The following is a 21,125-nucleotide window of genomic DNA, read 5'->3' as shown; positions in this document are numbered from 1 at the left end:
CTCTCCTGGGGGAGGCTTGGGCCGGTTGAGGACCCCTCAGGATGAGATGGGGATGGGAGGTGGGCTCGGTGAACGCCATCCCAGGTCCACGTCTGGGCGCCCAGCTCACCTGCCCAGGTGAGGGCTGGTTGGCTGCTGTTCCCTTTGCCCCGCGTGACCTCACTTCCCCTCACCCATCCGGCAGCCCTTTTCCTCCTAGTGGGGAGAAGGCTGGATTCCTCAGGTCCTGGGAGGCCCAAGCTCCTTCCCGGAGCCTCTTACCTCCTACCCTTCCCCTCTCCCTGGATTCCAGCTCTGGCTCTGAGGCCGCCCTGCTTCCCGGCACCCCTGTCTATGGCAGCTTCAGTTTCTCCTCAGTCAAAGGAAGTCAGGCGAGAGCAGCCTCCCAGGCCTAGCTTCCCTGCAGACCAGCCAGCCGAACCCCTCTTCAGGCCTGACTTCCTCCTATGCCCTGAGGGACGGGAGTCCACCGAAGGTGAGGCCAAGGCTGGGCCCACCCACCCTGGTGTCCCAGAGGGGCTCTGGTGACCACTGACTGAACCAGGGCCAAGGCTCTGTCCAGCTGCCTCTTCTGGTACCACGCTGGGCATCACAGGCGGCTGGCAGTTCAGCCGGGGACCCAGGTCTTCCGCACCTTGCCCGGAGCTGGACTTCTCAGCTGCATTCAGCAGGGCCGTGCTGGTGGAGGGGTAGGTCTGCAAGGGCCAGCCCCTCTCCAGGGAGCGCCAGGGCCACTGGCAGGGCCGCCCTTTGGCTTAAGGAAGGCGGGTGTCTCCAGCCCTGGGAGAGTGGGCACATTCACCCGTTAGCACCCGCAGAGCTTGGGAGCAGAAGTAGTTGTTCTAGGAGGGGGTGGTCTAGGGGGTAGGCAGCACTGTGGAGGCCCTGAGCACTGGGGAGGGGGTGGCCTGGGGGCCCTGGCAGCTGGTGGAGGAGAGCCGGAGCCAAGCACGCTGGCTGTGGGGGGAGGGGAAGCCTTGAGAGGGCCTCCGCCCCCTTCCCTCCCACCCGCAGCCCCGAGAAGGCGCAGCAGCTGTTCCGAAGCTTCCTGCCCTTCCTTGAGACAGGTGTTGGCTGAGTTCTCACTTCCTCCCAGCCTCAGAGAGCTCCTCCACCCCCTCTCCACCCGCAGGCTGGTGCTGACTCAGCACATGCCACTTCCTCTCCTAGACTTGGGGCGACCAACGCGCATCCCGCCTCCTGAGGGGCGTGGCTGAGCCCCGCGGCTGAACACGTGGCCGACTCCTGTCCTGGCTCACCTCAAGGGGGACGGTTAAAGGAAAGGACAGCATTGGGAAGCAATGATGCCCCAGGGACAATGATGCTCCTCTTGCGCAGAGGCCAGGAAGCAGGACAGACCCTAAGCTCAGGACTCCCGGGGGCCGGCGCTCACTGCCTTAGCGCCAGGACTCACCCGGGTTCCCCATCCCTCCGTGGACGCGCGGGTGCCCATCTACTGAGCACCAAGGCGCGCGGCTGCTGCCCCGTGAAAAGGCCAAAAGGCGGTGGGAATGGGAGTTATTCTTGTCGAGAGGAAATCACAATTTTCTAGAGCAGGAAGGGGCAATTAGGCCAATTATCTCCCTTGGCAGATAGGAAGCGCAGGGCCAGAGCAGCCAGACTCGCCAGCACATCACACGGCTGGTTCCTGGCAGACTGGCCTCAAAGCAGGGCTGTGCCGGCGGTTCTGCACCGCCTGTCTGAGCACCACCTCCTCAGTAACGGGCCATTATTGTCACGGTCCCCCTCTGGCTGGCTTCTCCCTCCGTTTCATGTGTATCACTTCATGGGACAAGTCCTGGAAGGCAGAACAATGGACCTATCATCCCCATCTAACGGATGGGGAAACTGAGACCCAGTGGACAAAGGTGACTTGCTCAACATCACGGTGGAAGCTGGTAGCAGAACAAAGACCAGAACCCAGGTGCTGGAAGAATCTACCCACATCTTTCTCCCCCACATCCTCTTTTCTGCCTCCCTTCCCCCTGTTTGGGCCTGTTGATGGAAGGGGCTGACTGTGAGCAGAGGCGCCTGGGAGCTGTCAGATTCCACTCACCCCCTCCCCCGAGCATGGCCAAACAGCAGGTGGAGGGAGGTCTCTGGTAGACCAGCGGGAGTGGCCCGTGACCCAGGGCCACCGAGTGCCTCGCAAGCCACCGAGCCTGAGTGCAGAGTCACCTTTCAGGTGGAATACTGTGCAGCCATTCAAAGCGATGCTTGTGAAAACAGCTCAGCAAAACATGAAAAGGCTTTTGATGTGTTAAATTTAAACAGTAGGAGAATGCAAACGTGTATATTGCTGTGTTTACAGCTCTACCAAAAATATGTATATGTGTATGAACAAAATGCGAAAGGCCTTTCACTAGAGTGACCCCAGAGCAGCGGACTCCTAAGAGGTCTTTCCCCCTTTGGTCTACTTCCTAAACTTTCCCAAATGGGATTCTATGACTTCATGATATAACAGAGACTCTGGGAAGGCGTCAAGAAGATCTAAGAAAGCACAGAAGATGTGCTCATGACTTGGGAGCCAAAGTCCTCGAAGGGTGACACCTGGTTCTTTCTGCGATGATCAGAGCACAGAGCCCCCCCAGTTAAGCCCGCCAGGCCTCCTCTGAGCCTGAGTCTGCAGGACTCACCGCAGGTTCTGGCCCACAGGAGCCTGTCTGGTCCACTGTGCACCCTCCCTGTCTCAGCCTCCCCTTCCAGGAGGTGGGGGCTCAGTGTTGGGGACTTGACCCGCCTCACTGCTTTGCCGGTCATGAGCTGGACAGAGGCCTCTCCCAGTGCGGACAAACTGGTGCCCCTGGATGTGGAGGAAAAGCAGGGATTCCTTTCCAATGCTTGTCTGGGTTTCAGGAGGTTTCTTAACAGTGTGCAGGCCGTGGAGGGCGGTGCAGGGAGCCATGGCCGGCCAGCCAGTCGCCAGGCATCCACGGCTGGCTCAGCAGGCAGGGGGCAGCCCTCCCCACCCTTGGCCTCATTTGCCTCCTCTGGTCCCCAACTACCTCCACCTAGACTGTGTCGAGGAGGAAATAACATAAGAGGAAGAGCTTCAAATTCAGGAAAATCGGCTCTCTGCAGACAGGACAGATCCTGAGGCTGGAGCCCGTGCCCCCTGCCCTTGTCTCCAGCTGCCACATCCTTGCCCCTGTCCTTCTCCCCAATTCTACTATCCAAGGGCTCCCTCCGGCTCCCCCTCGCATGGGCAGGGCTGACCTTTTTACAAACCCGTGGAAGCAATAATCCTGCCACCTGCCTGCCTTGGAGGGTCTTTCTTCTCAAGAAGGGTGAAATTTGATCAAAGTTGTTCAAACTGAGATGGGAGGGCACAGCTCCCTGGCCGGTCAGTGCGGTCAGAGAGGTTGCCAAGAGACTGACCTGCGAAGCAGATACGTCCGCATAGCCAAACAGGGCATCAAGGGGGAGTTTTTGAGGGTGTGTCATGGAAATACGATGAATTTTTATCATCGAAATTAATTTCTTCCTCCACCCAGGTACTAGAATCTCAAATCCCAGGACATTGCCATGGTCCCCTTCCCTCCGCCACCCTCAGCATCTCAAAGTCTGTCTGTTTCTCTGCACACTGAACTAGCCTCTCCCTGAAATGGACAATTCCTCCCATCTTCCCTGTTTGTCATCATGGTCTTACAGTCTCCCAGACACGTCACCTCAGTTCCGCTTGCTTCCTCTCACGGTAAGGTCCCTCGTGCAAGCCTTCCTTCCCATCCGCCAGACCCCTGGTTTGGGCTTCCAACACCCCTGGAAGCCTGCCAAGGCCTCCTCCCTGGGCTCGGCCCCTCCGGCTCACCCCTCTTGTCATCGGTTGCCAGAATAAGTTGTTGAAACACTGCTCTCCCCAGAGAGCCCTCAGTGGCTAAAGTTGCAAGTCCAAACTCTACGGAAGCTTCCAAAGACCTTCAGAAACCGGCTTCAAAATATCTCCCAGCCTTTTGTCCCATATTCTCCCAACCTCATGCTGCTTAACTCCTGGAGAGAGAGTTAAATGCTCTCAGGAGAACCATTTAAAGACAGGACAGTGGTTCCAGTGCCTCCTGTAGCTGTTCAAGGGGACAGGCCTGCACGCATACCCCCTCTTCCACACACACACACACGCACACGCACATCCCTCCTCATAAGCACTTTCTATTCTCACCAAATCAGCAGAGCCACCTGGCCTTGGCCAAAGTCTCACTCCTTCCCCATCCGCACCTGGAGCTCTTGCTCCTCTTCCTCCTGTGTACGTATCACCCTTGGAGGCACATCTCGACCCCCCTTCCTCAGTCAGTCAACCCTGACTTCATTTGATCCCTTGGCCATTAAATTCCTACAGTTGTGGGGGGCGGGAGGCAGCCACCTCGCATGCCCTAGGCACCTGCTCTGCGCCAGGTGCCTTAGAAAAATCTACACACACCCTCTCAGGCAGGCATAATGGCAGTCATTGTTTAGATGATGCTCAGAACAGTGGCCTAAGTTCACCCTTCCAGGTCAAGACGGGGCTAGGACTCAATGCCTGGGCTGCTCCCAGCTCTTCCCGCCTCACCAGTGAGGGTGTTCTGCCATGCACTTGGGTGCCGTGGCACAGAACATCTTAGACAGTGTCTGGTTTCCTGAGCATTTGTCTCCCAGTCTCAGCATCAGCCTCAGGAGGGCAGGCACCCAGGTCCCACGTTTCCTTCATATGCCCCCTCACCTGGCCCCCAAGCAGGTATTCAGTAAACACTCATTAACTAAATGAACAAATAAGTGAATCAGCGAATGGATGAAATGATTGAATACGTGGAAATACAGGCATTGCAAGTGGCTCAGCCGTGGGGTTACGAATGTTTGCTTTAGTTCTTAAATCATCCAGAAACCCTGAGCCTCTCTAAGGTAAGCCTTCCCCCACCTCCCAATTCTTTTAACCATATAGTGGTTCCTCTGTGGCCAAACCATGCCAGAAACTAATAGACACTAATTTACACTCATATTATGTTAAGCTAGGAATTTTTAAAGAGCTATTTTGATTCATGGAGAAACCAAGGCACAAGTATCTTGTACATTTGGGCAACTGTGGTCAGGTAGGACTCAGCCATCCAAAGTCACCCCCTGAGTCGGAGTCAAGGGTGTTTCTCCCAGCCCAGAGAGGGGTTTCACACTGCCCTTGGAGCGAGTGCCGAGCTGTTGCTTCCCTAGCTGGGGAAACCATTAAGTTTTCCAATGCACACCACAGGCTGCTTATTTAAAGAAGGGAAGGACATTGTGGGTGGGGCGGGAGGTGAGCAAACTGCAAAAGGGAGAGAGGTGAGAGGTGGCCCAGCCTCTGCCATCTGCACATTAGGGCACGAAGACTCTTGGCCTTTCCTCCTAAACTTGAGTGATGAATAGTATTTCCTGGTACATGGGAAACTATTATTTAAGAAAGCAAGCTCATCAATTAAGTGGGCCTTATCCGATGCTCGTTTCAGGAGAGAAGTTCTCTTGTTCAAAAGGAAGAGCTGTCAACAAGAACTGTGTTCCATCTTATTACAAAGTCTGGTGTCCGGTCTACAGAGCAGATGGCTTTTCCCAAATCTTGGAGTTAAATTTATTAAAACAGTTATGTGTCCGTTGGCTGAGAGAGCAAAGAACAATGGCTTTGTGGTGACTGGATCATCCACTCAGAGGAAAGGTCTCCTTCAGGTGAATGATTATTCTGGCAATCTGGGTAAAAATATAGTATGCATGCAATAGATTGCTAAAACATGGCTTCCCATTAACCCACTAACTTTCTATATTACTAGTACGTTACTAAATCATCCTCAAAATGTACTGACCAATAATTTCAACACATATAACATTAATTTAAAGAAATAAAATCTTAGAGCTGGTTAATAGCGATCTAATGAACCACTGCTCTCAAGGATGGAAATGAGGGTGATCACCTGGTTTGGACGAGTTTTTATTATTGTTGCGGCTGGTTTGGGGGGTGGTTTATTTTGCTTTCTCAAACTAGGAACAAAATTAAAAGTTTCATGAAAACCGAAATAAAAGGAGGAGAAGAAGGGAGTGGAGGGGGAGAAACAAAATCCTCGAAGACCTGCCTATCTCTCCTTGCACAGATGACAGCCTCAGCCTCCACTGGGAACTTGCATGTGTGTCCATGTGTCACAGTAAATCAACTCAGCTTTGCCACCCCGGCTGGGGAGAGCATGAGAACAAAGGGCCAGAGCAGAAAGGGCAGCTGTGGGGGATGAGGAGAGCTGCCCCAAGCCACAAAGACGGCAAGGAAGCCCTGTGTTCAGGCAGGGCTGCGCCCGCTTGGGGAAGGAACGCTGGCAGAGGGCAGAGGCGAGCCCGGGAGACAGCCCACAGGAGCAAGGAGGAGGCACACTGGCCCAAGGAAGAGCGGCTCCAAAATGATGACCTTTGAAGGAACCGTGAATTTCTTTAATCAACTAATTTCCTGGGTGACTAGAATGCCTCACTTAGCAAGGCTTGTTCTGGGCGGCAATTTAATAGGTGTAATTGACAAATTCTGGAATTTGGGTTCCACTCTGGGGAAAACATACCTCTCCACTGGCTCCTCAAATGTAACGATGGGGGAAAAAAAGATACATTTTAAGGGTTCTTCTTCCAATTCCAATTGGGGGTAGGTCCTGACTACCCTCCTGACCCTCCCTGCCGCCACCACCCATACATACACACACACACACACACACACACACACACACACACACACACACACTTTGACAATGGCAGAGATCTGGCTTTCTTTCTCAAGAGAGGCACTAGGGCCACAGATGAGGCAGCTGTCAGGAAACTAGGCTGTAATCAGCTTTAACTGGCTTGCAGCCCACAGAGGGCACAGGCCCTCTTATTCCTACAGTAACAGGTCAGGCTGCTGGCCCCGGGATGAATGTGGGAGTGGTTTGAACTGGTTTCTGTTTCAAACATCTTCCTGATGTAGGAGCTTAATGCGAAACTTACATTGCAGGTCCCAATGATCTATATATGCACACAGAAGAGGGTACCTTAAAATTTACAGGTCACGGCTTCAACTACATGTACCATGTCACCCCCTGCATGACTTATAAGGACAGTAAATCAATGAAACAGTAAAAAGAAAAGTTAAAACACAACTAAAAATGGGTTTTTTTCAGGCGAGTCTGAAATGCTGCAAGATTGCTAGTTAAGAACAGTATCCCTTTTCTCAACCTACGTGTTACATCCCCATCTCTTTACCAGCATCATAAACTGAGTGCCCGTGTAATTTGAAAACTGAGATGAAATGTGGAGGCTATTGGGTACACAGGTGGCCAAAGACAGGAGTTCTTTCTAGGCAGTAGAGCTATTTCAGTGTGACAGGACAACTGACCACCCCCTCATCGCCCCGGACATCTACTGTAGGAAGATATGGGCTAGATGAGATTAAAGTCACGGTATCTGTACCACAAAAGAAAAAAAAAAAAAAAGGAAAAAAACAAAAACCAGAAGGCATTCACTCAAATCTTACAATGGGAGGTGGGAGTGGTGGGTGGGTGAGGGTGGGGATAGAAAAGCAAGGGGGGGAAACTCTAAACAGCAGGATACGACAATCAATGGGAAAACAGCAAGAGAAAAAGCACACTAGGTTAATATAGGAAACTAGTTCTTTATTGAGAGATTGTATATTAGTATTAGTGGATTCTGTGTGTAACAATGTCGTCATGCACACGATACAAAAAAAAAAAAAAAAAAAAAGGCTGGGCCCACCATGCTTCGGAAGGGCAACAGAACAAAAGCAGCGTACAATGAGCAGATGGCCCGGCTACACCAGCACAGTACGGTTCAGCAAGGGAACGTCTCTAACCGAGCGCTGTACATTGTCAACTGGGGGATGTAAAAAAATACAGATCATGCTTTAGTTTTAGTACAAGAAAAGGTGAAAAAGATACACAACCAAAAGGATATTCGATACAGAAAAAATTACCCACAAAATAAGAACAGGAAGTAATTCAGCACAGCAGAACACGCTATCCCTGTTTAATGGAAAACCATTTTGCTGGGGGTTCTTTTTTCTTTTTTCTTTTCTTTCTTTTTTTTTTTTTCTTTTCTCTTTCTTTTCAGATTGCCAAATGGCAATCTGGGGAGGCCACTTGGGACTTTATTTTGGAAGAGCCCTCGAAGTAGGGGCCTTATTCTTTCATTAGGGCTGCTGTTTTGTTTCAGTTTTCAAGCAGGTTTGGCCAGCGAGGCAGCAGAAGGGAGCCGGCTGTTAAAGGGGCAGCTCTGAGGGCCAGGGCGGATGTCCAAGGATGCTCTTGACATTGTACAATTAAACAATTAAGACACCGTAGCCATGGCTCCCCCTTAAGCCAGGGACTTTGCGGCACCAAATTTTCAGATTAGCAGCAACTGTCATTTCCTCAAAATTTTTTATATATATATTTATTATTTTTGGCCTCTGACTAAATGCAATCTCTTCACTTATCCCTGGGTGCTGCCAGGAAGCTTGCTGATGGCCACCCAGATAAGTGGGAAATGGGGTGCTGTAGCCTCCAAGCCAAGGCAAAAGGAATCCATTTAACAGGGATTTACAGTGCAATGTACTCGGCTAAACAAGATGAAGATACAAAAATGGTTATTTCTCTACATCTATTCTGAAATGGCCTAACTCCTATACTACAACAATGGAAACTAAAAAGAACAGATTTAAGCTGGCAAGCTATCTAATAGTTTTACAAGAAGATTGTGGTTTAGGACCTTGTTGGGTTAAGCATTAGTATCCTCTATCGGAAGGTCATGAATTCGTACCACATTGTGCTAAATTTTACCCACAGCCTGACTAACCCTCAGCCCTTGAATTTCCTATGGGCATGTTTGCCATGAAAGTGAAGTTTGACTGACTGGCAGAATTTATTTTGTTGGGTGTCGTGTTTTTTTGTTGTTGGTTTTTTTTTGGGGGGGGGGTATTAAAAATAAAATTTAAAGGCAGCTGAGCAATTTGAATTTCAAAACGTGGAATCAGCATCCTGCAATGGTATTTAGAGATCGTGGTATTAATGAGGATGATAATGATTTAATCAGGATAATTATACTTTCAGGCTCAACATCCTTCTTAATCATTTTTGAATTTCTGCCTAGTGTATGTTCCACACCCGTTTTAACAGGAAATGCCAAGTAATAAGATATAATTGTGTATTGGGGGAGGGGTTGGCATTTCAAGGGAGATCTCACGCAGCCCACCCCCCATTCCTATTCTTCACACGCCCACTCCACCCCCCACCCCATTACTAGTCTGGCCTGAGATAGGGGATACTGCCGCTTAAATAGCAATGCTTTCCTCAGATGGAGACAGGAGATGGTTAAGAGGGGTGTCACAATACAGCTAAATGCGGAGGCAGAAGGGTCACAGCGCACACAGCAGCGAGTTGACCATTCACTGAGCTACACAATGAAGAAAAAAAAAGATTTGATAAATGCAGAATGTCATCATTCTATCATCACACAAAAAAATTGCGGTTCAAACAGGCCTAAGGGGGCCAACCTTGCCTTTTAGGTTGTGGGGAGAGGTGTGGGGCTGGGGACAGCTGCGCTGGAAGAAAGAAGGCTGGGCTTTCATTTTCTTGCCCAATCGGGCCCCTGGGGCGCACTAAAGCGCCGGCCCGCGACCCCGCCCCCCACTCTGACTTGGTGGAGCAGCCCTGGTTGCAAAGGGAAGACATCATTCTGTGTGTGAGGGAGGGGGAGTGGGGGAGGGCCTTAGCCAGCAGGGATTTCAGCAGACGTGGAGTGGGAGAGGAGAGCAGAAACATTTCCAAGAAGAGAAATGTGAGTCCAGAGGCAGAATACAAAAAGAAAAAAAAAAAATCTAAATGCATCTCGGATTTGCTTTGGGAGGTGGGAGCTTTTGATTAAAAGAAAATGGAAGAAATGTGAAGGGGGAGGGGGGAGAAGAGGGGAAAATCAAGCTATTGTTGTAGCAGAATGTAAGGGAAAGGGGATGTGGGGAAAGGGACCGTGCAAACACACCCCATGTACCACAGTTAAAAACAAAGCCGGCGCCAGCCTGCTGCTTTGTAAACGCCTGCCCGGGGCAAAGGCCTGACTTGGGGGCAGCGTCCCACCGCATCCTCACACACAGCGCAACACCCAAGGGCCGGCACTCGGCTCCGGCCGGGCCCAGGGGTGCACAGTAGTGCACGTCTGACTCTCCGAGGCGCGCACACACTTGCATGCACTCACACACACAAACACACACATACAAGCATCTTGAACCCATAAAGGCAACTGTCATACAAAGACCGTGGGGTGGGAGGGATAGCACAAGGGCGATACACAAAAAGGGTTAAAGGGGAGGAAAAGATGGGACGGGAAATCGTGCAAGTGCCCACGAGAATGTGGGGGCTGGGGCATGGGATAGGGCAGATGCCAGATCCCAGGTAACCGGCCAGCGGTATCAATGACCAAATAATGGAGAAATACAAACACAAATGACACGAAACACACATACACCTCAAGAAAACCAAATCACAGAAAGCCAAGTATGCTCACACACACACACACACACACAAACGCGCGCGCGCACACACACAGTCATGTATCTCTCTCCGTCCTTCGATCATACAGGGCTAGGTATTGGGGGAAGGGGCTATGATTTGAGGGAACCGCGTCCGCCGCAAAGAATAAAAAATGGGGCTGGGGAGGGAGGGAGGGACTCAAATTCGCCAAACCCTAACTTCACTGCAAAAGCTCCCACGAGGGCGGCCACCTCCACACTCGGGGGTCCCCTCAAAGGGGAGAGGGGAGAAACCACCGCTCGCCCTGCGTCCTCGCGGGTGTGCCCTGAGCCCCCCGCCGCCCTCGGCGCCCTCCCCCTCCCCGGTGCCCGCGGCGATCCACGCTCGGAAGCGGACCCCGAAAGGAAAAAGCGATACCTCTGTTTCGCACAGAGCCAAACACTGGAAGCACGAGATAGCCGACGTGGACCAGGACCATCCTGGCTCCTCGCGCGGCGGCGGCGGCGGCGGCGGCGGCGGCTGCGCGCGGGCCCTTTGTGGCGCGGCTCCGGGGCGCGGGCGCGGGCGGCGGCGGGGCTGCGGGAGCCGCCGGGGCGGGAGGCGGAGCGCGGGGCGCGGGCGGCGGTGGGGCGGCGGCTGGCGGGGAGACAGATGGCCCATGGAAAGGCTCCCTTCCCGGCCCCTCTCGACATTCAAAGGCGCTGGGGCCGCAGCTGCCGCCACACAAAGGCGCGCGCAGCCAATGGGAGCGGAGCGCAGCGCGGCCTCGCCGGAACCGCGGGGGACAGCGGGGACCGCGGGCGCGCGGGTGGCGGGGGGAGGGAGGGGTGACGGCTGAGAGGGAGCGGGCGACCAATCGCGGTGGCCCGCGGCCGGGCGCGGGGAAGGGGTTAGCCCCACGGGGCGCGTGGAGCCCCGCGCGGCTCCCTGGTCGCCCGCAGGCACGGGTGCGCGCGCGTGGAGCGCCCTGCGCACAGACACGGGCGACGTGCACACGGACCGTGCACACACCGAGAGGGACGTGCACCCAGACATGTGGAGGTGCCTTCATGCGTGCGGAGAGACAGGCTCGAGCGCTCCAAGCGCACACGACCCGGAGGTCCTTGCACAGCGCGCCCGGGTCACTCGGGGACGTGCGCATGGAGGCTGGCGCACGTGCAGAGCCGGGCTGCGGGCACAAGTGGAGCTGGAAAGCCAGCAAGCAGCCGCACACGGGACCCAGGCACTGTCACACAGACATGCACACACCCAAAGCCTTGTGAACAAAACACGTGCCAAGAACGCATTCCCAAAGACACACAGAGAGGACACACAATGCAGATATATGCACTCCCAGGCTCCCTGCTTGCCGCTCCGCTTTGTTGCTTCTGCAGAACACAAAGCTTGCGGTATTTATTTGCGGAACTGAAAACCACTCGTACGCTGAGGTGTGTGCACACATTCTATACGGAGACACGCTCACCCAGAAAGCCCAGAGCCACTCGACCACCATTCTACCCACTCTGACACAGGTTCAACCGCCATGTGCACAGACACGCCCACTTCCACAGCCGACAGGCACATACGTGACATCAGGACTAGAAGGCTCCTCAGAGTCACACCTGGTGGCACAGCCAGCGTGTCACATGTGGCCTGTGGTTGGCCTGCCAGGTACAAGGAAGACAGAAGCAAAGAGCCTTCACTGCAAAGCCCGGTTGTCAGGTGGACTGCTAACACCGAGTTCATACACACTCAGCCCACCTGCTGCGAAACTCCCAGTATGACACTCAGACCAGGCTCACAGTCCACACGGAAACCAGCGTGTGCCTGGGCAGCCAGAAGCAGAAAGACAGAGGTCATTTCCTCTACTGGGACTTGTCTTCAGTGTCTCCTTCATTTAATGAGTCTGATAAGACTAGATGGTAAAATTGCAGTCTGTGGAGCTGGAAAAATCTAATCCAAGCCAACTTGCCTCCTTTTTTGAGATAAGGAAAAGGAGGCTCGTTCGTTGAGTGCATTTTGTGTTGTGTCAGGGCACAGGGAGGTGATGCAGGTCCTACTGAGGCCCCAACACCTGCAGCCCAAAGGGGCCTCAGAAATGTAATAGATGGGTGTCAGAAAGGGTGCTGGGGAAGGGGACACCTAGGAGGGGCACCTAGCCAAGGGGGTGGGACGTAGGGAGAGCAGCTGGGGTTGACTCCAGAAAAGTGACTTCTAAGTGTGAATTGAAGAATGAGAGAGGTGGGGTCAGGCAAAGAAGAAGACAGCAAAGGGAAAACTGTAGGCGGGCTTTCCCAAGACACTCACCATATTCCCAGTGGCCACGGCAGGGCAGGATCCCACCACACACCCTTCTCTCTCTTAGGAGCACGAGGACAACTATCCCTCAGACCTCCCCCCCGCCAGACGCCCCCGCTGTCCCCAGGGAACTCAGGGATGCAGGCAGCCGGAGGACCACACCGACAAACCAACACCTGGACAGCTCCAAGCCCCGCTCTTAGCCATCATTCCCACCCACTCCCGCCACCAGCTCTTTCCTTTGTTCATTATCTGTCAAATAAATGTAATGCCACCACTAATAAAAATGTTTTTAAATGAAAAGACCTTAAGCAACACCTAACTATGTGAATTTTTTTCCTGTTCTATTTCAGGCTTTGTCAATATGCACATGTATTGGTCTTATTATCACAATCTACACATTTTTTAACCTGCTTTCTAAACTTACCATTTTATCAGAAACATTTGCCCATCCTTCTCCATAACTGTCTTCCTAATTTTCATTTTAAATGTTTTCATAGTATTCCTACAAGTGAATGGACTGTGAAATTATTTAATCACACTCTATTCTTGGGCACTTAATCTGCTCCCAGTTTTCCATTGTTGCAAATCATACAGTGAACTTTTTCATGCCCATAGCTTGTTGCTTTTGTTGAACTATAACTGAGAATAAACTTCTAGAGTTGGCGAGTATTCTTAAATTAACAAATATGGAAAACTTTCTGTGTCTCCTTCCCCACAATTAAAACACTTTACAAAGGGATCAAACTTGTTGTCAGTGCTACCAGCAATATACGGTAGCAATTCCTCTGCAATCTTGCTAGCTTTGGGTGGGCATTCCTTTTTTTTTATCTCACTTTATACCAGAACAGCTCACAAAGGCTTATGCCAACCCAGTCTGACCTTGACAACAGAGTGGTTTGGGTATACACTCCAAAGTCAGATTGCCTGGCTTCGCCTTCTGCCTCTGCCCCTTACTAGCTTGGAAAAATTATTGAACTTCTCTAGGCTTTGGTTTCAATAGCTGTAAAATCCTTCCCCATAAGATTAGTGTGAGGACCCAGGAAGTCAATACTTGTAGAGAACATAGAATAGTGCCTGGCTCTTCCGCCCTTAGTTCTTTCCCATTTACTTGTCCATCTCTTCTTGTCCGTCTTGCCCTCCTGCTATTATTTATAATTGCTTAGTTAATGCATCTGGTGTACATTATACCATAACACGGATTATCTATCGGACAAAAGCCAGCACCAAGAATCAGACCAGCACTGCGTAGGGAGATCCACCCACTAACTGTACCTTTCATATTCAGACATCAAAGGGACACAACAGACAGATGCCCCTGATCACCAAAATACCAACATTCACACACAGGCCTGTACCTCCTGCCAAGAAGGAATCACTGTGGGTCAGGAGGACAAGCTTCATTTGTAACGAAACCTACCGTCCCTCAGCCTCAAGGCACCTGCCAAACCTACCTTAAAGGTTTATTGTGAAGATCAAATGAGAAGATAGGTATGGAGTCTGTAAATAACACAGAGAATTCTGGAAGCATAGGTACAGTTGTATCTCCTAGAGTGTAACTGGATTATTGTCTTGCCTACCTCCTTGTTTTGCAGATGAGGAAACTGAGGCTCAGGAATGGGCTTCAAACAAGAGCAGAACCATTCAAGGCTGAGTAACAACTAGAATCCATCTTTCCCAGCACACAGCCTAATGCCCTGCTCTCCTTATTTTTGCCCCATTGTGCTGGGATGACTGTTTTCACCCCCCTCCCATTACTTAAAGCCCACAAAAGTACAATAAAGCAGATTCCTAAGAAAAGAAAGATTTGTAAAAATAGTCCATTCATCGGGTTTTTTCCTTTGTACGTTCTTCCCACCCACTGCTGAAATCAATACCTCGAGCATGTTTGCAGGCTTAGCATGTAAGACTCGGGAAGAAATATAAAAAGGGAAAGGTGAAGGTCAGTCTATAATTCCAGATCCAAAATGGAGAAACGTGACTCCTTAAAGTAGAAACAGCACTGTCCGCTTGAACCCTGACCCGCGCTCTGGTTGCTCACTCGCCTATGTCTCCACGATGGCCACGTGCAGAAAGGGTTCTAGCATGTTTCAGGGGCCCACAGAAGCATGTTTCGAGAGCCACCCCTTTGGAGCCCGGTCTCAAATCTGGGTTATAACCACCGTCTCCCTTTAGTCAACAAATGGAAACAAATCCACCTCGTTAGTCATGTAGACATCATTTCCCAAGACTGATGACAGAGTTCCTGCTCCCCTCCAGGTCGTGTTGGCATCAGGTAGACACAGCTTTCAATCCCTGCACAAAACAGCTGTGCCTCCATCACTGCACCCCCATGATTGGTGTCGCAACAGCCCCTGTTCTGAACAAGGAAGGAGGTCTCGATGCAGGCACTCGGTAGTCACTGGGGAGTCCGGCATAAACACAGGAGAAGCAGAGGGATCCAGGAGGGGCCACCCATAACCAGGGATGTTGGTGAGTCAGACGGAAGGCAAGGTGGGCTCGAGTGCTGGGGAATCCTTCAGGGCAGAGCAGGGTAGCTGAGGTCCTTGAAGGGTGGATCCATTTCTAACAGGCTGAGAAAACGTGGGAGGCATTGAGTCAAGGAGGCAAAGCATGAACAAGTAAGTAAAACAAAGTAAATGGAGGAAAAACTGGAGAGAGGGGAGGAGAGAGAAAGAGAAGAGAAGAAGAGAGGAGAGAAGGCGGGGGGGGGGCGGAGGAGAAGGAGGGGTAGGAAAGGGAGAGAAGTGGAAAACGGCAGCTTGGGGTGAGTGAGGCGCTAAGAGGCAGCGCAGGGCCCCCCTGAACTAGAACTTGGGCTGTGAGTGGACAAGAGCAGCAGGGGCGGAACTGTTCTCTCACGTGTTCCACACGCTCACTGAGCAGAGCTCTGTGTACTAAGTACTTGTCTCGGCCCTCAAACAGGAGGGGCCGACAGGAAACACAGGAGGTACACGGGTCCACGACCCCCTTTCCCATTGTAATAGGGAAACCATGGAGCACCTGGCTCCCCAGCTTACATGCCGAAGATCCCAGACCCCCCTGGCAGTGGGGTGGGGGCCTCTGACTCTGTGCTGGGGAAAGCAATGGAAGCTGGAATGGTGTGGGATGGCTTTCTTAGGAAATAAGCTGATTTGGGGAGTGGGTACAGCTTGGTGGTAGGGCACATACTTAGCATGCACGAGGTTCAATCCCCAGCACCTCCATTAAAAAAAAAGAAAACAGAGCTAATTTGAAGGATGCTAGAAAATAACTTAAAGAAAAATAAAAACAAATAACTGGTAAATAGAAAGAATCAAGCATGTATCCTGCCTTTTCTTCTACGGACTCCATTTCAGGATAATGAAATTGGGGAGCACCATCCAGTCCACAGCGGCCCCAGTGGAACAAAGAGGCAGATGAAGGGCGAATGTGCTCTCTGCCTGAGCTGGGACGTCCATCTTCTCCTGCCTTGGCACACCGGACATCGTGCTCCTGGTTCTCCAGCCTGTGGACCCGGACTGGGCCCCCTGTCATTGGCTCGCCGGGTTCTCAGGTCTTCGGATTTGCCTTGGGACTCCATCCACCGGCTTTCCTGGGTCTCCCGCTTTGCAGATGGCAGGTGGTGGGACTTAGTCTCTGTGATTGTGTGAGCCCATCCCTTAGTGAAAAATCTCCTTCTGTATATCTCTATACATCCTATTTGTTCTGTTTCTCTAGAGAACGCTGACTAACACAGCTTATGTGTGAAATTTGTTTAAACTGAAATATATACAAAAAGGCAGCAGGCACGCAACCTTGCACTTTGCGGGCACTTCCGGTTGGGCAAAGTGGAAAAAGGTGCTTCTTCCTCATATTCCTCGCAGCCCTAGGCCAGGAGCTCAGGCTGAAGTGTCAGCTCCCACTCCCCCCTGCCCCTCCCAGGATCACCTCTGCACCATCTCTGCGCCGCAGCGTGAAGTACCCGGGCACGTGGCTCACTCGAGTGGCCACTGTGGACAGTTTACCTCCTATCCTGTTTAAACCACTGTTCCGTTGGGTTGTGCTCACAGCCAAACCTAATTCTAACTGAAGGTAGAAGAGGTTCATACCCTAAAAGATGAACTGAAAATACCGCAGGGTTTAGATGAGGAAAGAGCGTATCTAGCCAGGTGAATTGGTTAGCTATTGCTACCAAAAAATTTACATAATGAATACCTATAAAATTGCAGCGGCAGACCTCAACAAGCATTTATGCTGGCTGGGGGTCGGCCCCACTGGCCAGCTCCGCCTCTGCTTTGGGGCAGCTGTGGTGATGCTGCCGGTCTGCAGGATGCTGGGTGGCTCTGCTCCACCTGTCCCTCATCCTCCTTCAGCTAGCCTGGACCTGTGCTTCCCTGGCAGCGGCACATGGAAACACAGAGCCTTAGGGTATACAGTGGTGACAGCAGCTTACTCGAAGGCCGGAGAGAATCCAAGATATAGGGTGAGTTAGGGGAACAGCCAGTGTTTTTTTTTTTTGATGGGAATAGTGTGTGTGTGTGTGTGTGTGTGTGTGTACACTTTTTGTGAAAAAATTAGGAGTTTATTGGGTAAACGGTGGCAGCACTGGAGATTTCTGAGCAGAGGAGTGAACTGATCAGCAGGAGGAATTCATCTTTGCACAAAGTGAAGAGGGGTGGGGCTGGGTTCTAGGGGCTGGGAAGTAAGTTAGGGAGAATAAATCACGGTGTGGACTCACTTAAGAATGGCACATTGACCCTGAGAGCGAAAGCCTAAAGGAGAAACAGGGGACACACCTGACGTTTTTAACCATGTTGAGAAGAGCAGGCACTCCTCCCCTTTTGAGGATGTAAGATTCCAAAGGTAGTTCCCAAGCCCAGTTGTCCCAAATGTACAGTGATGCCCTTTAAGGGATCCCACACATTCTGAAAAAGTCGTTCCCTTTGTAATTATCTGATTCTAATTCTAGTTGTACACATTTCCTCTGATTTCAATTTTATTAGACACAAGGCAGTCATATATATATATATATTCATAAATCAACTCAAATGTAAGGATGCACATAGCAAACATGCCTCGGATTAAGGACAACTACACTGGTGCTGCAGAGTGCTAGGTGCCCCCATTATCTGTTCTCCTCTTCTTCCTTGGTAATACAACGGCTAGCTTTTAGTTGGACACATGGCCACCTGGAATAAAGACTACATTTCCCAGATTCCTTTGCATCCAGGTGTGGCTGTGTGACTAAGTTCTGACCAATGAGATATAAGCAGAAGTCCATGTATGACTCCCAGAAGATGCGTCCTTTTTCTACTTTTTATCATTTATACTAACTGGAAGAGGGATGTAAGGGCTGGAGCTGGAGCAGCCATATAAGACCATAAAGTATAGAGTGAAACTCATGCAGATGGCAGAGAAAAGTTTGAAAGAGCCTGGACACTAGGCTGATTGATTTCATAAAACCACCCTACCAGCCCCAGACAGCCTCTCCGTGACTTTTCTAAAATAGGAAAGAATTAAATTTCTCTCATTGAAGTTGTGGTTATTTTGCAGCTTTCCCTTACTTTCCCCAAAATGCAGCCAGGTGTATAGTCACCACATGCCAGTGATTCCTGCCTTTGTGGGTACTAGACAGAGGTGAGATGTTGCAGCTGGGATGCAAGAATCTGACCAGGCTGCTGGAAAAGTGTAAGCTATAAATTCCTAAGCAGAGAGGTGTTACTTTGTGCACATCAAGAGACAACGAAGGAGGGAGGGAAACATCCAAATGGAGTCAATGAACCGTTAGGGCAGATGCACAAATTGGGTGTGAGAGGATGAAAAAGTTAGCCTGTCCTTGAAGGAGCGAGGGTGTTGGGACTTTTCTTAGCTCCTTGATTCCCTTGCCCTCCCTCAGTAGTGTTCGCCCTTGTAGGTGGGATGTGTGATGGTGGAAGCCCACGTAGAGGGCCGAGGGCAGTCCCTAGACTCACCATCCTTAGGGGCTGGTTCTTATAATTCAGTGTGTGTACGAATCATATGCAGACACTTTAAAAGATAGATCCCCGGGTCCAAGCTCCTGAGATTCTCAGGAGGCCCCAGAACAGGGCCCCAGGAATCTGCATTTTAGCAAGCCCCACCCCTCCCAGGTGAATGTCACGCAGATGGCGAGGGGGCAGCTGGGCAAAACCCAGCCCCAAGGGCAGGTCCGCACTGCGTCTGCTTTGCTCTCCGCCGTGTGCCCGGCACCCAGCTCCCTGCTGGCACCAGGGGCTGCTCCACGCTTCTAACAACCCGGAGCCCCTAAGAGATCCTGGGTCGAGCGTGACTTTAAAATCATTTCCCCCTCTCCTGGCTCTGCCGCTCTGAGCCTGCTGAGGGAGAACAAAAGAAATTTCTAATCCAACAAGAATTGAGGATTTTCTTTTCTAAAAGAATCAGACTCTGAGGCCAGCATTTTGAACTCCGACCTGCTTTCTGACTTTGCAGCCACTGTCTGCTTGGCACACAGGCAACTCTGGTTAGAACTGGGTGGTTCATCCTTTAGGAGGTGGGAAGAGAGGTGTGGAGGTGAAGCCTCCTGCTGGCAGAGCCTGCCTTCTGTGTCCTCACGCCTTGTCACCCAGGGTTCCTAGCCCCTCCCTGCAGCGGACAGGGTGGCTCAGCATGTCCTCATCTCCCAGGTGAAGAAACTGAGTCTCCCAGAGTCCAGGTCACCTAATCCAGGTCCAGGGCACAAGAGTCGCACCTCGGTGTGCCACCTGGCTCTGGTGGCTCCACCATGGGACACTGCTCTTGTTGGCATCATGTCACTCTCTGTCCCACCCCCCAGATGCCAAGCTAGCCCCACACCTCGTTGGAGGTACTGGCCTCACTTTTCAGTGGGACTTGAGGGGCCCAGGGGTCCCACCCATCCCCTCAACATTTCACCCTCAAATCAGGCACAGAACCTTAAAATGCCACCATCCCTCACTGCTTTGGCTTAAGGCATCATTCTTGCTTAAAACCTTTCCTGCCTTGGAAAAAAGCAGTAAATGTTCAAGTAAATGCATGCACCAGCCCCCTGCAATCAGCCTTCTAGAAGCTAAGTTTCCCCACAGCGTAGCAAGCACTGCTCAGCCCTCTTTATCATATCTACCATGTCAGCTGAATTTATCTCCAGAGGCTTTTGCCTTTCTGTCCCCTCCCCTGGGCTCCTGTCCCTGCTTCTCTGGGTAGTCAGGCCCTCAGATTCCAGAGATAGAATTTCCGTTTGGGCCAGGCAGCGGGGTGGATTTGCGGCCTTGGAGGCTGATCCCGGGGAAGTGGAAGGGAGAGGGAAAGGTTTAGGCCAGGGACCCAGCCTCTACCCCCTAATGGGGCCTAGAGGGAGGTAGGAAGAGGTCAGAGTTCAGCCAGACCCCCTGGGTCTGTTCCTTTGCAAGGCAGATGTGGTCCAGGCTTCGCCACACGTGTGTTCAGGTTGCATCATTAGGACTGAATTGATGGTTGATTACCAATAATAACCGCTCCAGAGCAAAGCCAGATGGGGAGTGTTCAAACTGAATGAAGAAGGAAATGAGCTGCCATCCACAGGGAGAAGGGCTTCATGGGAGGCCTGGGATCAGGGACTCTCAGAACCAGAAGGGACGGTTTACAGAATCCAAGCCGTCCGCCGGCTCAGAAGGAGAATCCTCACCGCAGCATCACCCACGAGCCGTCACTCAGCGTTTGCAAGGATGCTTTTGGTGACCAGGGGCTCCCACTTCACATTTCTGTCCTTCTGGGTTCTGTCTACCCATCTGTCCATCGAGGGGTTCCTCTGGATGCTCCAGCACTCTCTAAGCCTCGGATGATTAACCCTTTAGAGGCATCAGACCAGAGGGCTTGCCCTTAAGCGGCATTACAGCAGCTGTGGCTGAAGGGGGCGTCTGGAGTGCCGAGCCAGTGTCTGCAGCGTATTCACCTTAGGTGCTTCCAAGGGACCCTGAGGCCCCTGGAAACTACCTGAGGTGACAGCACAGGGGACCCTCCACCATTTCCTGGCAGGTCACAATCTGGCAGCCCCATGGTGTTCGGGGCCACAGAGGTGGGGGCTTTGGTGGGTAGTTATTTAGCCAGCAGAGCCCTGGTTGTGTTTGGCTTTCATGGCAATGCTCCTCATGCCACCGTGTAACACCCCTCCCTACCCAGCCTCACTCGTCTCATTGCATTACCTGCCCGCCCCTGAAGGTGCTTGAATTTGCCATTCCCAGTCCATCTCTGCCAGGACACCCTCCTAGGTGAACACCTTCCACAGCTGGCCGGCCCCTCGCCCCCAGCGTGAGGCTAAGCCCGCCTTCTGTTATTATTTTGCATGTGTTCTTAGACCCCTCCATCTGCCCTGCTTCCTCCAGGCCTAGGCCTGTCCGTATCATTTCTGTTTCTCTACCTAAATCAGTGCCTGGCACATAGTAGGCACTCAATATACAT

General features: G+C 51.8%; 1 protein-coding gene across 1 annotated transcript in view; it reads right to left on the bottom strand.

Moving 5' to 3' along the window:
• The window catches only part of ARK2C (arkadia (RNF111) C-terminal like ring finger ubiquitin ligase 2C), a 100,609-nt gene extending 89,625 nt beyond the window's left edge, over nucleotides 1–10,984 (bottom strand). Inside the window, exon 1 of the mRNA XM_031441981.2 lies at nucleotides 10,875–10,984. Coding sequence (XP_031297841.2) covers nucleotides 10,875–10,935 — 61 coding nt within the window. The 5' untranslated portion in view covers nucleotides 10,936–10,984. The remainder of the gene's footprint in view (nucleotides 1–10,874) is intronic.
• Between the last annotated feature and the right edge of the window lie 10,141 nt (nucleotides 10,985–21,125).

The sequence above is a fragment of the Camelus dromedarius genome, chromosome 28, assembly GCF_036321535.1.
Source record: "Camelus dromedarius isolate mCamDro1 chromosome 28, mCamDro1.pat, whole genome shotgun sequence".
Lineage (NCBI taxonomy): Eukaryota > Metazoa > Chordata > Mammalia > Artiodactyla > Camelidae > Camelus > Camelus dromedarius.
The sequence above is the reverse complement of the archived record's forward strand: the minus strand, read 5'-3'. Positions and strand labels throughout refer to the sequence as shown.